Below are 16,349 nucleotides of genomic sequence, written 5' to 3'. Positions count from 1 at the left end.
GCCTATATCGCACTGGATTTCTTGACAATACTTGTCAATTCCCGTCCTGTCTTGATTGTTTGTTCGCTTGTTCGCGTCCTCTTTGTCCCGGTCACTTATTCTGCAAAGTTGTTTCCATGGGCATAACGTTAACTGCTTCAGTTTGTGCTTATCGTTATCCACACGCGCTAAATGCTTAGTTCTGCCTCAAGCTCCATCGGCGTCCATCTGGAAAGGGCCTTCGAAAAAGGCGCCCGCCGACTCGGAATGAAGCGGGTCGGGCTCCCATTGGTTGCGCTGCGCCCAATCGACCGCCCCTGCCCTTTAAGGACCGCTTCACCCTCTCCTCCTCGACCGATGCGCGTAGCGCCGAGCGCGCTCGGCCCTGTCGGCGCTCACTCGGCGCGGGGCGAGCGCCCGCCGAGCTGCTCAATCAGTTGGTGCTCTCCGGCGGGACATTTGTGCCGCGCGGCGGGAGATGGTGGACGCCTGCTGCTCTGCGGAAACTGTGTCCTGCGAAAGGTGGCATTCAGTGGGTGATGTTGACTTGATCTGGTTGTTTAGAAAAGCGTCGGGACCAATCGTGATTTTACCCTCGGAAGACGAAGAGTTCTTGGCGTGGAGGTGCCTCTTCAACTTGTCCAGTGATTGGAACCGTGGGTGCAACGTGCGCGCAGAGGCAACGCTCTGGGAATACCGCGCGACGCGCCGCGAACTGCTAGCTTGAAGTTACCTCTTCGTGAAGAGAAACGCAGCTGGCACTTAACGCGGAGCAAGTGGCAGGAATTGCGTGAACATGTCGTCGGAAAAAAAGTGGGCACCATGTAATTCTTTTCACGGGAACGAAGAAAAAATTTAAACGCAACCCTCCTTCTCAGTGCATCAATTAGGAACGCTGCGTCTTCCGAATGTAAGTGTTGTTTTCTGCGTTTTTTTGTTGTTGGAAATAGTGACATCGGAGAGAACCGCCTGGAGGGGAGGTCCAGTAAAGCTAAAGTTCTCTTATGAGAGCTGTATCTTCGGCTGTGTTACGGCGCTGGACGTTTTGTGAGAGCAGACCATGAACAACGGTGGCTTTAGTTGCCTCTTTGGAACCTAGGGGCTCATGAACGCGCAGTGACGCCGTCTACACGACCAGGCCGTCGCGTCTCCCGGACGCTCATTGGGATCCAAGCATCACTCCTTCGAATGCGGACTAGTTCCGACACGCTCAACGATATCAGCCACGATGGTTGTGATAAACCCGCCTGCCGAACTGGACCCGCTCGCGTCGACACTTTTGGTGTCACTCAACGACACCTCAGCGACAGCGGCGGTGGACCCTAGCGCCCTGCCTCCTTCTCTTCCGGAGGAACTAACGTTCACGCGCAAGTCTCTGGTGCAGGTGGTCGTGTACGTGCTGCTGTTCGCAGCCGCGGCTGCCGGCAACGTGCCCGTCTTCCTCAGCCTGTTGGGCAAGCGCGCGCGCAAGTCTCGCATCAAGCTGATGATGATGCACCTGGCTGTGGCGGATCTGATCGTCACGTTCGTCATGATACCCCTCGAAGTAGCGTGGCGCCTCACGGTGCGCTGGGTCGCCGGCAACGCCATGTGCAAGATCATGCAGGTGAGTACGCGCATACTGCACGGGCACGGAAAAGGTGAACTAGATGACGTCATTGTTAATGAACAAGATCTAAATTAAGATAACTGGCAATGCTTATTCACTCGAGCACAGCCATACGGCCATGAAGGAAGACTTATGAGTTCTTACGATTCCTTGGAGTTGGCATAAATTCTTCCTGATCTGTCGACCGCACCAGAAACTACCCACCTCTGCGGGACAGCCGCTCTACCAACTTAACTAGCCTGGACGGTTAGCAGCCGCTCAGGACCATCTCTTGGTGACGGAAATTTTTTTCTTGGTTGAAATTTACTTAGAGAGGGAGGTCTGCGTTAAGCAATTCCCTGGAAATCTGAACTAGAAGGATGCCTCCCGCCGTGAAAGTCTGTCACTGTACCTGACTACGCACCCTTTCCCTCTTCATTTTGTTTGATTTAGTTGAACAGAAGCGATGGCCGGCAAAACGGGAAATATCGTGTAAGCGGCCGAGAAGCGGTCTTGCTTCGACGTTCGGGAATCGCTGAGCATGCACTGCCCCGCGATTTAATTCTCATACCTGATGCGCCGAAACTTCGCTGTCTCGACGGCTAACGTAACAACGATTGGCTACCGATATTTAGCGCTCTAAACTAAAACACAGCTCCCTTTCGTGCTTGTGACACTGGTCGTGATGGGCAGCAGAATCGCTGGCGTTGCACCGCTTCTTCAGGCCGCCGACTTTGCGCAACCGGCTCTAGTGGTGGCGAATTCTTCCTCGTAGGTGCTCACGCCACGGTTCCTCCTTTTACCGCTCTTTCATATTTTTTTTCACCGATAGCTGCATTTGAAACTTTCTCAGGCGCAAACGGTGCTCGTCGTAATATGTTGCAACTGAAAAAACCTGCGTTCGCTTGCTGTATTACCAGGAGTAGGCACTCTCGAGAACGTTCCGGGACACTGTCGCTGTGTCTTGGCTGTATCGCGCTGTATGAACACGTTGTCTATGCGAGGCGCCAGCAGGTGGCACTGCGTAAGCCGAAAACCCACTCGCTCGCGTGTTCTCGTTAAGTGGGGACAACCCTGTACATTACTGAGTTGTTGCGATGCTGTTTATGTAGTTAATTTAAACGCTAACAATTGGTTTTCTTGCACCCGAGGTGCCGTTTACTTTCGTTCAAAGTTTTTTTCTTTCGTTCTTCTCGCAACGCAACAGAAAAAACTGTTTCGGCTCAATCAAGGAAACGCTAGTGCAGAATAGGCATAAATGCGTAATTATCTTCGCGGTTTTTACCAGATTTGGGCAAACGCCGTTCTGGATACTGACGTGATGTGCTTTGAACAAGATTTGCTTTCTTTGACCACATTTTGAAATTTAAGCCCGGATTCTGATATTTTATTCAATGCAGCGATTCGTTTTTTTTTTTTCAACACACAAAACAGCTGGTTCAATGGCTCTGTTTCTGTGGCTCTGTTTCCACGGCATTTCCACAGTTCTTCTGTTTTCACGGTGAGAAACAAATTTAGTTTTCAAATTGAACAACCAGCTGTCTTAAAAAGCATATGCTCAACGCGCGCTACACACGAAGACCTAGTTGCATCAGTGCCGAATGAAATGGGGGTCTACTTCACTTAAACAGCGCAGCAATGTAGGAACCAAAGATAACTATTAAGCTTACTCGAAATAACCGTGCGCTACTCGCCTGCCTTTTTGTAGCTGTGGCTGGCAAAAAACTGGGTGCCTAGTAGTCACAAACCATCCTTGCGTAAGAAGAGCTTGTGAGGATTCTTATCTAGTTAGCTGGCACCAAAATTGAGGAAAATATAGTAAAGTCCGGTTGCACACTTATTCCAGCCAACAGCAGCGAATTGAAATTTCTTTTTGTATTTACCAGTGGCAGGAATTACGGTGGAGGATTACGAATCGAAACGAAGATCATAATACAATCAAGCGACATTAAATCAGTGATTACAGGGCAAGCTGATGATTACCAGGAAGGAAGAAGGCGTCCTGAGTGAAATGATTCAAACAAACGACCATGATCGCGGTAACTTTTTTTTTTTCAAGTGCTCAGATTGTTCATCTATAACGTTCTCAGAAGCGCGCGGTTTTGTTCCCTTGGGAAGCGACAAATTGGCACTGTGCGGACTTTCCAGCTATAAGACGCACAAAATAAAATGCGACAAAACTCTCGACGTTAACTTTATCGTATTTTTTTATTTTTGCCCTTCATGCGACGGCATCACGATGATTCGAGAACAGAGCTGCCGTTTCACCGCGCACGAGTAACGGAAAACTAGCGCGCGTAACTATGGCGGACCTGAATAGGTGGTTCCTGAGGTCGCTGGATGGCGAGGAGTGATATGAAGCTGCGAATAGATAGCCTTTGGAAAGCGCGCTTCGCCGCAGTACTGAGGTTTGCGAGTCGAGGGACCCACACTGTTCGACTGGAGGTCGCACAAAAAGTACGCATCCCGCGGCATTCGGTTTTGATATCGGAAGAGGAAAAAAAAAAGCAGGTAGACACGTGAAACACTCAATGGAATTGTTACAGAAATTAGTTTGCACCAATTGCTCTTGAACTATGCCGAGGCTGTTTTCTTCGTCCTATCCAGTGGAAAAATATGACAGTAGTGCTCAAAATAAGACAATATTTGTCGTCCTGCCCTAATAATAGATTTTTATGCAGTATTGTACTCTTTTTCTGTAGCACTGTAGTATTGGTAATTTTCTCAAATCTGTCACTACGACGAGGTAGAGCTCAATATTAAAGCGAAATTAGGTTTTTACTACAAAAATTTCTGTTGTTGCTACGAGGTAATGTCATAAAAAATTCGAGGAAGACACTGAAGCTCCACCTTAAGGGAATGACGCGATAGTGTAGTGGATTAGGCTTTTCATTTTGAGCAGTTTGACATCTTTGAACCCATTTTTCATTTTTTGTGTGTTTTAATTAATTAATCGACTACACAATCTAAATTTTCTTAATTAGCATAATCAAACATTGGCATCTCATTCTGAGCATTTTGATACCTTTGAACCCCTTATTTCAGTTTTTCAGTTTTTATTTCTTTAATTATTACAATAATTACAATCATTTAATTAACTCGTCATCGCCTATCACACACAAATCAATCATCAGTCACTGGAACCACAAATTACCGTGATACGTTTTTTTTTTACGCAGCTCTCGATTATTTCCGACACGCGGTGCCGAATACTACCACGCCGACGGATTTTCGTCCGAACGAGCCATACGCTCTCTTGTAATATTACAAAAAATCTCTTGCGGCAATAGAAAATTTTCTTTAGGGTTTTTCGACAAAAATTTAGATAGCCTCGATACCCTATGGTCCGATTTACGTCTTAATGCATAGTGTATACGCTGTACGTGGCTGTGTGTATTTAGTGTACTCTTTTAAAGACATGGGTGGTCTTTGCTGTTATCGAAGTTAGCTTGGACGCAGGATTATAAGCAGATGAGGCCTGCTGAACGGACGCAGAAGTGTTACCGCGATGCGAGCATGTAAAAGTGGCCGAGAATCTAGTGTGAAAGCTCTAGATTGCATTTCTGCATACACTCCGTTGAGTTCGGAGATCTGTTCGGCCCTAGACAGCGGTCACGCCGCAGAGCTCCGCATTCATTCATGTTCTATAGCAGCTCACTTTGGCGCTTCAAAGCGCATGTAGCAATTGCGACCGATGGGTCGAACTCCCGTGACTGGACTGCAAATGGGCGCGGCAGCTATAGTTACACCTAAAGGAAGGAAGGGCCGGTATACGCTGCGTTTTGTGGTCCTTGAATACTATTTTTGTGCAGTAGTAAGAAAGAACCGTAGTTTTTATTTTATTTCCACCTACTATTGTATACTGTAAGATATAACAGACACAGGTGCAAATATCTTTGAAATATTTTTTGAAGTACGCAGTTTACTGCAAGGCATGTTAAGGTGGCAACACCACTGGGGGCAAGGATTTCATGCATGCCCTAATTGTGACAGTGATTTGAAGGCCAATCATCTTAAATATACAGTAAAATCTGGTAGTAACGTTGAATATACCGCTACTGCAAGCTTCGAAACACTCTACTATGCTGCCACTGCAGACAGCACGCACTTGAGAGCTTGAAACATATTTTTATGCGAAGGCCCGAACGCCGTGCACCTCCGACTGCTCTCCTAAAGCAGTTGCAAGGGCGCTTGCCTCATATTAGGGTAACAGCAAGAATGGGCGAAAGCACTGGTGTCCTTCCTTACGTTAAATTGCTCGGATAATAGGCATTAGTCCTTCAATGGTAATTTTTTTTTGTATTAGTGGAGTTTGCGTTTTGCGTTTTTCTTTCTTTTTTTTTTCAAACTGCTTTGCCATTCCGCTGATATGATCTCGAAACGGGTGCTTTTCTTTTTTTTTTGGATAATTTAGTTTTTTCTCTTCCTAACCCTTTTCTTTTGTGACAGTGAAATGAGGTGAACAACACTTTTTTTCCGACTGGCGAAAGCTGAAGTTCTTCATGCGCTTTTGTATAAACAACCATTCATTCTTTGTCATGGCGTTTTCCCCGTTTGCGTGCAGAGTTCATGGGTAATGAATGATGCACTGTGAGCCGTTTACTTTGTTTCATTAGATTACATCCAAAACCCCTGCTTTGAGTATTACATAAGCGGAAGGGTTAGCATTGTGACGGAGATTTGTAATATTGTGCATAATAAATTGTTTAATCTCTTTGGAAACGTTATAAGGCGACGTGACTTGTGTGACTTCATGGGAAGGCGATTCAAGTCAGTTGCTCCCCAGAGGAAAAAAAAAAAAAGCAGCAAAGGCAGTCATGCGGACGCGGGGGGGAGGGGGGGGGGGGAGGGGGGGTGCTTGAATGGGCGGCTTGAAAAGATGAGCACGGCTGTGTAGCCTAAGAGTAGTACTAGGAAGCAATGTGCGGCACAGACCCAAAGAAGATGTAAAGATATTTTCGGAACAGAGACTGGCGACGCGGCAAAGCACAGAAAAAAATGATTGGTTTGCCTTTTTTAAGCTCGAGCTGATTTATATATTGCAGGGCTTATCTCGCGGCGTTAAAGATATTATACGTATTGTAGTACCAAGCTACAGCTCTGCAGTGAGGCACGTTGTAATGCAGAAATGCAGATTGATTTCAGCCACGCAGTGCTCTTAACGTACACCACGATGCCAGCAAAGCCTATACATGCATTAACGCTATGTGGACTAATTCCTAGAAGTACATTTTATAAGAATCATCAGTATTTTCTAAAATCGTGCAGCTGTGGCTCTTTTAAACTTTCCAAATACATCAGAAACCCATTTTCACTTCAGTACTGCAAAATATGTCGGTGTTGTAATATAGTAAACGTATTACTGTACTTGTTTTTTTGTGTCGTTTCTAGCGATCTTAAATCCAGTAAGTAGACGAAAGGATAGTTACTCTTTGACTACTACTTTGGCTTCTCAGTCTACACTTGCTGTCGAACTTTGAATTCAAAGCACAGAAGCTTGCCATGATGCAGCTTCGAAGTGGTGTAACTGTATTACTTTACAGCGCCGAAGCGAACAGGCTATGGGACAACTGAAGAGGCGGAACAAGACAAAACGAGTTTTATGAGATATAGCTTAGAGGTTTATATAACGCCGAATAATGCAGGACGCATTACGGACCGCCTCCGGAGGCAGCAGCTGCTAGTATGGAAGGCAAGTCATTTGCTCATTGCTTTCCCAAGACAGCGATGTAAGAAATAAGCCCGTTTGACGCGCTTTAAAGGGACACTGATCACCACAGCTCCAAGCAGTTATGGTTCTCAGTGAAAACTGATTTTCTATTTCTGGATGTGTTGACTTTTGTCCAGCAGCAAAAGGCGCATTCAACGCCGAGTAAATTTGATTTAAAAATTTTCCCGCCAGTCGATTCAGATCGTGACGTCCTTAGAGAAAAGGACGGGCTTCCACAAGTGTGGGGTGAGCCCTTACAAAATTTTCTTTAGAGAGTCTACAGACCGTTCATAGAATTTTGTCTAAAAAGTCTATAGATTCTTTATAGACGAACCTTTAAGAACGGTCTATAGGCAATACAAATCCTATTGACTGTTTATAGACAATCTGTTGATTTATGGCCATGCACTATAAGTAGACTTTTGTCTTTAGACAGTCTACAGACTATGAGTAAATAGAAATAAATATCTCTAGGAAGGCAATAGAGTCTATAAGAAGTCTATAGACTACTTATAGACCATTTTGTAAGAGAACTGCGGTGTAGCGTAGCCTCTGTGCTCCGCGGCTGCGCCTAAAAATTGGTGTCGATACAAGTATTTTACATGCGAAATCGGCCGTTGATAGCGACGCCTGTCTTTCGTTTTTTTTTTTTTGGGGGGGGGGAGCTTTTTCAGCTTAATAAAGGCTTCGTTTTCGATGGCAGTGATCGCTTCGTGATTAGAACGCGGTGCCATATCTATAAAGGCTAACTTCAATTTCACCTTAGTGTCCCTTCAACGCATCTCTGCACGTTCTTGAAAGCGTTAGTCGCGTCGTGCTAAAGATCAGGATTATACATGGCCCAGGATAGGGGAATGCGGGTAGTTAAATTTTCGGCCACCAAATGCCGCCAGAGTGCCAATGGCTCGGTGAAGTTCGTGGCGCTGCGGCACCGCACCATAGGCTCCATAGCGCGTGGTTTGCGTTTTATGTTCAACACTTTACAGCCGACGGATGGATCAGCAACTCAGCAGCATGAAGCTAACGTGTTGTTGCGCACGTGTGCGCAGGTCCTCCGCGCGTTCGGCCCGTACCTGTCGTCCATGGTGCTGGTGTGCATCAGCGCGGACCGGTACTTCGCCGTGCTGCACCCCCTGCGGGTGCACGACGCCCGCCGGAGAGGCAAGTTCATGCTGGCCGCAGCCTGGTACATCAGCCTTGCTTGCAGCCTGCCGCAGGTGAGTGCTACTCCCTCACGCATTCCCGCAGTGTTGCATAGTCGCCGTACACTTCGACTCATTTAAAGCGTGGAGAGTATCTTGAGGCTGTTCGCGAGCAAATACCATTCGTGTTTGGCCTGCGTCCATGCACTGGGTACTGACGACAGCCAGCTGTACGTAGATGGAGAAGGAGCTGGCCTGTCAGGAACCATTATTAAACGGACACTGAGGCAAAGTTACTTGAGGGAAGTTAGCCTGTATCGATGAATTACTACGTTAAAATGGCAAAGACGCTACTCTAAATGCAAACGCATCTTTTATGAGGTATAGAAAAGGTGAAAAAAAAATGAAATACAGATGTCGCCACTACTGGCCGTTTTCGCAAGCGAGACTACAGTGCGTCAAAAAAAAATTGTTAAGCTGATCTTTGAGGCTAGGCTACATCGCCATTCAGTTCATAACAGTGATTCAGGAGTCCTTCTCAGTCATGACTTTGCGAGTATAAATTTAGGTGCCGGATGATTTTGCAGTTTGATTTGCTCAACAATGAACGCGTCTTTGCTGCCGAACAAACATCAGCGTAGCCAGAAAGAGCCACATAATAGCCTTTTACTCAGAACACAGGTTGTACGGAGTTGTGCTTAAGGTTTCTTCAAGACCAGAGTGTTGCGCAGCTTCGGTTCAAGGTCAGCTGAAAAGAGCTGACCAGTTGGCGCGGTTTTCTTAAGCGGGTCTCTATGGCTGAGTTGTTGGTATACTTGGGTGAATTCAGTCGTACTATTATAGGTTGCCGTCGCAGGTACGACTATGAGTTACTAAGTTACTTGAATAAAAAAGCTTGTGTAACACTTAATATCATGTAATTAACTGCGCGAACAGAAACAAGGAGAAATGTGACTGTTGCGTACCCTTCAGTTACTGTGGAGAGAAAAAAAAACGCCGAGAACGATTACTGAATAAAGTATAAAGTGAATGGTTGCTGCGCTCTTTAAAAGAACCGAAAATTGTTTTTCAAGCACTGCTATTTTTCTGACTCAATAGAAAACTTGGTGTGCAAAGTCTCAGATGTTGACACCTGCATTGAAACCAACAAAGAAGATTTTTTTGGAAGAGATTTTAGGTCAGTGCAGATGGTTTTCTTTATGCGTCGTAACGTTAGGAACGATAGATGAGCGCGAGAGCGATCAGTAGCTCGGTGACAGCGAGAGCGATTGTTGGCAAAACTGAAGCACCGAAAATAAATGCGGCGCGAGAGGAAGGAACGTTTAGTTGTACAATGCACTTCCCGTTTTTGACGCATGAACTCAGAACCGTTCCGTTATTTTTATGTCCAGACACTATTTCACGCATAAGCGCTCATACGCGCAGCCATGGTGTTTCGATCAGTCGTTGATTACTTTAGGTAGACAAATTCTACACGGCACGAAAGCAAAAGGTATGTAAAGTTCTCCATTTTTTTCGAGCAGACGAGCAGCGGGTGCTGTGTCGTGCCAGCGGGATAGCCGAGCAGACGACGCTGCAACCAACGATGGCAGTGCACATGCGCACGTTTTAGCTATTTTTCTACACTCCGCTTCTGCTTGAGGCGCTGAACGACAGTCAGGTGGATGCTACTGTGATATTAATAAAAAAATGGGAGGGCTGTACAAGCGCGCGCACAGTAATTCGAAAACGAGTTGAAATAAGAAAACGTTCAGAATAGATTTTTTTTTTTCACTCGTTCGTTGAAGAAGACTTCTGAGAAGGCGACTGGCGCTGTCGAAATCAGAGCTCGGACAAATGTGAAAAATGCTTGAGCAGGGGTGGCAAAAACCTTCCTTTTGGTTCTGGAAGCAATCTGTTTGCGGCTCAAATTGTGTGGGTGGGCTTGGGCGTGCCCAGCGGCATATTTATCCGAACCGAAAGTGGCTCTGCATCTCTGACAGTTCTTGAGCAAGCACGGCGCGGCAGTATGCAGTTGATATGTTTCCGTGACCAATGACTGCTATCGCAGGCTCTGCGGAAGCTCCAGCGAATTCTCAGCTTTTTTTACTTTTCCAAGAAATAGAATGATACTCGTTCGCCAGTCATGCACCTCGGAAGACGGGCTGTGCGGCGGGACGAGTCCATTAAACGGAGGCGTGTGCCCGGAGCCTGTTGGTATGAAAAAGTTTTGCGATAAAGCCCCTCGTTCATTTCTTGTCGTCCATGGCGCAGTTCGAAATGTATAGCCCCAGTAAAGCCTCTCTGGCTGTCTGGTGGCAGTTGCTTCCTGCCTGAAGATGAGGTACGCGAACCGCGATGCGAAAGAGGACGCGACAGGAAGCCGTCCGGCTTTAATCGTAAAACCTTTGGTCGAGTGTGCGAGGTGTGGGCGGGAGCGAAATGATAACGATAAAAGAAGATACTTACAGAAACGGTGCAGGCAGGGCAGTTTGGAAAGGAGATATCTTTTCCGTAGCCATCGAGAAATGTGAAAAATGACTGAGCTGCACTTAAATGTTTCTATTTTTTTTTAGAAGAGCGACGGTAGTTTTCCTGGAACTCCGTCGTCGACCCACGGCGTCTATCGATACAAGGTCAGGAAGCGGCTTGCTGGTTATGAGGAAAGGAAATCAGCGTTACCAAATGAGTACGAGCGCGCATTTACACATTCACAAACCAGTTTTGTTCCGACATGCATGTTGACTGGCACCTGTTGCTTTAATCAATGTACATAAAAGTTGGAGAGTTTTCTTTTTTTTTTACCCACAAAGAAGGGCGAACTTGCAGTCTGCAGTCTTCCGCGGCTGTGTTGAGTGCATTACGTCTGAAAGCAAACGTTAGCGAATAGAAAAATGCACTACGTAGTGATTTTTAGCTTTCTTTATATTTATCGGCTGCGGAGCGTAGCTGCTGAACGAATCAGATGACAAAAAAAATGCAGTAATCGTAGCTACGAAGAAGAAATACAACACAAACATAGGATTAGAAAAACTCGCCGCTTTCGTCTTTGGAAGTAAAAAATAAGAGCAAAGCAACCGGAACTCGCTGCGGGTGTCCACATCCATTGAGATTACCTATTGCTGTGCCATTCCACAAGCAACAGCAGCTCATTCAATAGCGTGATGGCGCTTGTCGGCTTATGGTTCACTTTGAAGTGGGCCGTTCTTTAGATCTGGGAAGTCAGTAGTTATACTTCCGATTCGAATATCGGCACGAGGTTTCCTTACTTCATATTCTGTTATATCCGATGCTGATTGCCTTTGAAGCAGGCCTGCGAAAAGTTAGAGGCCATTGAAATTGTAAAGGAATGGGGGAAGTTTTGCGTGGAGCATTACTCCCCAGAAGCATTTAGTACTGGGTTCATACGCTAAGAAAAGTCAAAGATGTGCATTAAGTCAAAGAAAAAAAAAAAGCATCAAAGCTAAAAGAATAAACCTGACGGGCGGACATTTTAGTTGGAATTTAAAAAAAAATATATATATATAAGCTGGAGCAGCACATGTATTACGGATAATTGACGATAACTGGTCTATCACGCTGCCGGTGGGTGAATACAAAGGCTCTGAAAACGTAACTGAGGCCGGCCGACAGTCAGTTGTAGTTAAGAGTTTGACTAGTGAATAGGCTAAACGTGGCCGTAGCAAACGCAAAGCAGAAGCAATTGCAGGCCTTCGGGAGAAGTCTCTTTCCTGTAGTGGACCCCGCTGGGCTGATGACGATTATAATGGTAATAGTGACGTGCGCTGGATAAAGCACTGTCGGGTATCAGGTTTCCGGACAATCCACACGCGCTTTGTAGTGGGAGGAAAAATATAAATAGAAAAATGCAGGCAAGGCCTTGCACATCAACGACGTGGTTTCCGAACATAAACGAGTCACCCAGTTCTCCCTCTCTGTCTCCAATTTGCGCTTTCGTATTCCAGTCGCAAGAGTGTTGATTAGATTTCCGCGGTTTCCGCACCCGGCATTTGTTTAACGGAAGAGGTGGTGTCGTGTCGGCGCCGCGCGAGAACAATCTGACTTGCGGTGCTTTGTGATGGAGATGTCGACCCAGTTTTTATTCGACTCCCGTGTCTCCCACGCGCGCCGAAGATTCGCACGTCAACTGAATGAAATACCATGCGACGACTACGTGCCTGAACTCGCAAAACAGGTTCCTTTAGTTTTACGGAGTGGTGAAAGAGCAGAAAGTACAACGAAAATTATATTTGTGCAATAACACCGCTACAAAGAGGTTCAGTATTTCTTACCAGAACGCACTGAGCTAAAAGATCACATCTGATACAATAAATACCGGAGATAATTGCAGTGCTGTGGGACGAGCTTTCAGACAGTACAGAGTCGATCAAACTTGTCTAAAGGGCTCTAGCGGTGCCGCCCGGTGGGAATAAAGCGAAGTTCTGAAGTAGGTATTGACTTTCACTGATAATAATTGCGTTAGAGAGCAGCCTATGTGAACCGCGTAGGCACCAGTGCCTTATCCCCATATAAGCAGCTGCGATAAGATTTAATTTAATTTGCTCCACAGCACACCACTCAAGCGCTCTAGACAAGTGTGATCGACTCTGTACTTTCGTCGGTTTTAGATTCTCTCAATAGAGCTGTATCATTCAAAACTGCAAAAAAAAATTAGTCGGGAAAAATCTTTAACGAACATACAGAAACCAAACAGCAAATTTTACGCCCCAAACACAAGCATATAGACCAAAAAAAACGCTTCATGGAGCACTCGCGAGCAGAAAACAAATTTGGCGTGCACTATTTAACAGCCCGCAGAAGCTTGTAATTTCTTCGAAGCCATGTGACGAGCAGGAAATGACAACCACAAAAAACGATGACACACGAGCCCCTGCATCCTGTTTCATGGTACTTATCTTGCGTCAGTTGGCATATACTCTCGTACATGCATACTCCCTGGGAAGGACAAAATGGCCTAGGAAACATCCATCTGAAGCTTTTAGATTTGGTTGTAGGTAATGCAGTGCTGGCCAGCGCAGCCTCAAATCCACCCAGGAATATTAAAATCGAAAGATATACATACTATTTGTTCTCACACTCGTTGCTGAATTGGAACATCGCTAATTGTTTGATTAGTCGCTGCGGTGGCTCATTGGTTGTGGCGCCCGGCTGCTGACCAGAAAGACGCGGGTTCGATCCCGGCCGCGGCGGTTGCATTTAGATGGAGGCGAATAGATGGAGGCGAAAGACAGCACGTGTCTGTGCACTTGTCTCGTCTTTTGTCCCCTGCGCCGCTGAAAAACAATGTCACACCAACTTGCCCAGGCTTCTACAGTATCACCGATATTCTAGAAGCCCACGCACTGTGCGATGTCGCTGCACGTTTAAGAACCCCAGGTGGTGGAAATTTCCGGAGCCCCTCACTGAGGCGTCCCTCATAACCTGAGTCGCTTTGTGACGTCAAACACCCATAAATCAAATCAAATCAGTTGTTTTATTGCAATGTTTATGGTTTCAAAAACTATGTAGCTAATGGAATTAGATAGCGCAATACGCGCCATATTTCTGTAGAGCGCTTGCAGTGATTACGCCAAGGGGAGGTGAGGGGTGGTGGCCGCCATCCAGAAATTTGTTGGGCCACTTAAAAAGTAGCCGAGTGCGGCGTTTAGACGCTGGCAAGGAAGGCGTCACCTGGTAATGCATCCAGCATTGCAGCCCGCTCTCAACCTTCATGAGGAAAGAGCGAGTGCACGATGCTCCTGACGCAGTGTTTTATTAATTCATTTAATAATCATAAGCAGCAATGCCAAAGAGGCATCATACCTATCTTTAACTTAATCCCCCCTTCTCCTCGCTACCTCACTACAAAAGCCCTGGTGCCGGCGGTTGCTGAGCACTCGAAGGGCGGCGCTGCTGTGAGAAAGGCGGCACCCTGTCCTAGCTGCTGGGTTATAGGCCCAGGAATAGCTAGCGACTCTCTCTCTCTCTGTGGCTGAACTGAAATGAGCAAGATAACACGCAAGACGATATTGAAGGTTGCAGGGTAATTTTCGATGCAAAGTTACTTTGAAAGCAAGAGACTTCAAGGCGGCAGCGCAATCGTCTGCAGATTTCACGTGGCAAATTCCCAATTTTTAACCAGCCACAAGTCCCTTCCTCACACACACACACACACACACACACACACACACACACACACACACACACACACACACACACACACACACACACACACACACACACACACACACACACACACACACACACACACACACACACACACACACACACACACACACACACACACACACACACACACACACACACACACACACACACACACACACACACACACACACACACACACACACACACACACACACACACACACACACACACACACACACACACACACACACACACACACACACACACACACACACACACACACACACACACACACACACACACACACACACACACACACACACACACACACACACACACACACACACACACACACACACACACACACACACACACACACACACACACACACACACACACACACACACACACACACACACACACACACACACACACACACACACACACACACACACACACACACACACACACACACACACACACACACACACACACACACACACACACACACACACACACACACACACACACACACACACACACACACACACACACACACACACACACACACACACACACACACACACACACACACACACACACACACACACACACACACACACACACACACACACACACACACACACACACACACACACACACACACACACACACACACACACACACACACACACACACACACACACACACACACACACACACACACACACACACACACACACACACACACACACACACACACACACACACACACACACACACACACACACACACACACACACACACACACACACACACACACACACACACACACACACACACACACACACACACACACACACACACACACACACACACACACACACACACACACACACACACACACACACACACACACACACACACACACACACACACACACACACACACACACACACACACACACACACACACACACACACACACACACACACACACACACACACACACACACACACACACACACACACACACACACACACACACACACACACACACACACACACACACACACACACACACACACACACACACACACACACACACACACACACACACACACACACACACACACACACACACACACACACACACACACACACACACACACACACACACACACACACACACACACACACACACACACACACACACACACACACACACACACACACACACACACACACACACACACACACACACACACACACACACACACACACACACACACACACACACACACACACACACACACACACACACACACACACACACACACACACACACACACACACACACACACACACACACACACACACACACACACACACACACACACACACACACACACACACACACACACACACACACACACACACACACACACACACACACACACACACACACACACACACACACACACACACACACACACACACACACACACACACACACACACACACACACACACACACACACACACACACACACACACACACACACACACACACACACACACACACACACACACACACACACACACACACACACACACACACACACACACACACACACACACACACACACACACACACACACACACACACACACACACACACACACACACACACACACACACACGCACACACGCACACACGCACGCACGCACGCACGCACGCACGCACGCACGCACGCACGCACGCACGCACGCACGCACGCACGC

The 16,349-nt window shown here is 46.8% G+C and overlaps 1 protein-coding gene across 1 annotated transcript in view; it reads left to right on the top strand.

The window, feature by feature from the left end:
* Positions 1–376: 376 nt before the first annotated feature.
* The window catches only part of LOC144123583 (adipokinetic hormone/corazonin-related peptide receptor variant I-like), a 26,660-nt gene continuing 10,687 nt past the window's right edge, over positions 377–16,349 (top strand). The window contains exons 1-2 of the mRNA XM_077656394.1: positions 377–1,585; positions 8,327–8,494. Coding sequence (XP_077512520.1) covers positions 1,208–1,585; positions 8,327–8,494 — 546 coding nt within the window. The 5' untranslated portion in view covers positions 377–1,207. The remainder of the gene's footprint in view (positions 1,586–8,326; positions 8,495–16,349) is intronic.

Source organism: Amblyomma americanum, chromosome 3 (assembly GCF_052857255.1).
Source record: "Amblyomma americanum isolate KBUSLIRL-KWMA chromosome 3, ASM5285725v1, whole genome shotgun sequence".
In the NCBI taxonomy this organism is placed as follows: domain Eukaryota; kingdom Metazoa; phylum Arthropoda; class Arachnida; order Ixodida; family Ixodidae; genus Amblyomma; species Amblyomma americanum.
Note: the sequence above shows the minus strand (reverse complement) of the source record. Positions and strands in the feature narration are given on the sequence as shown.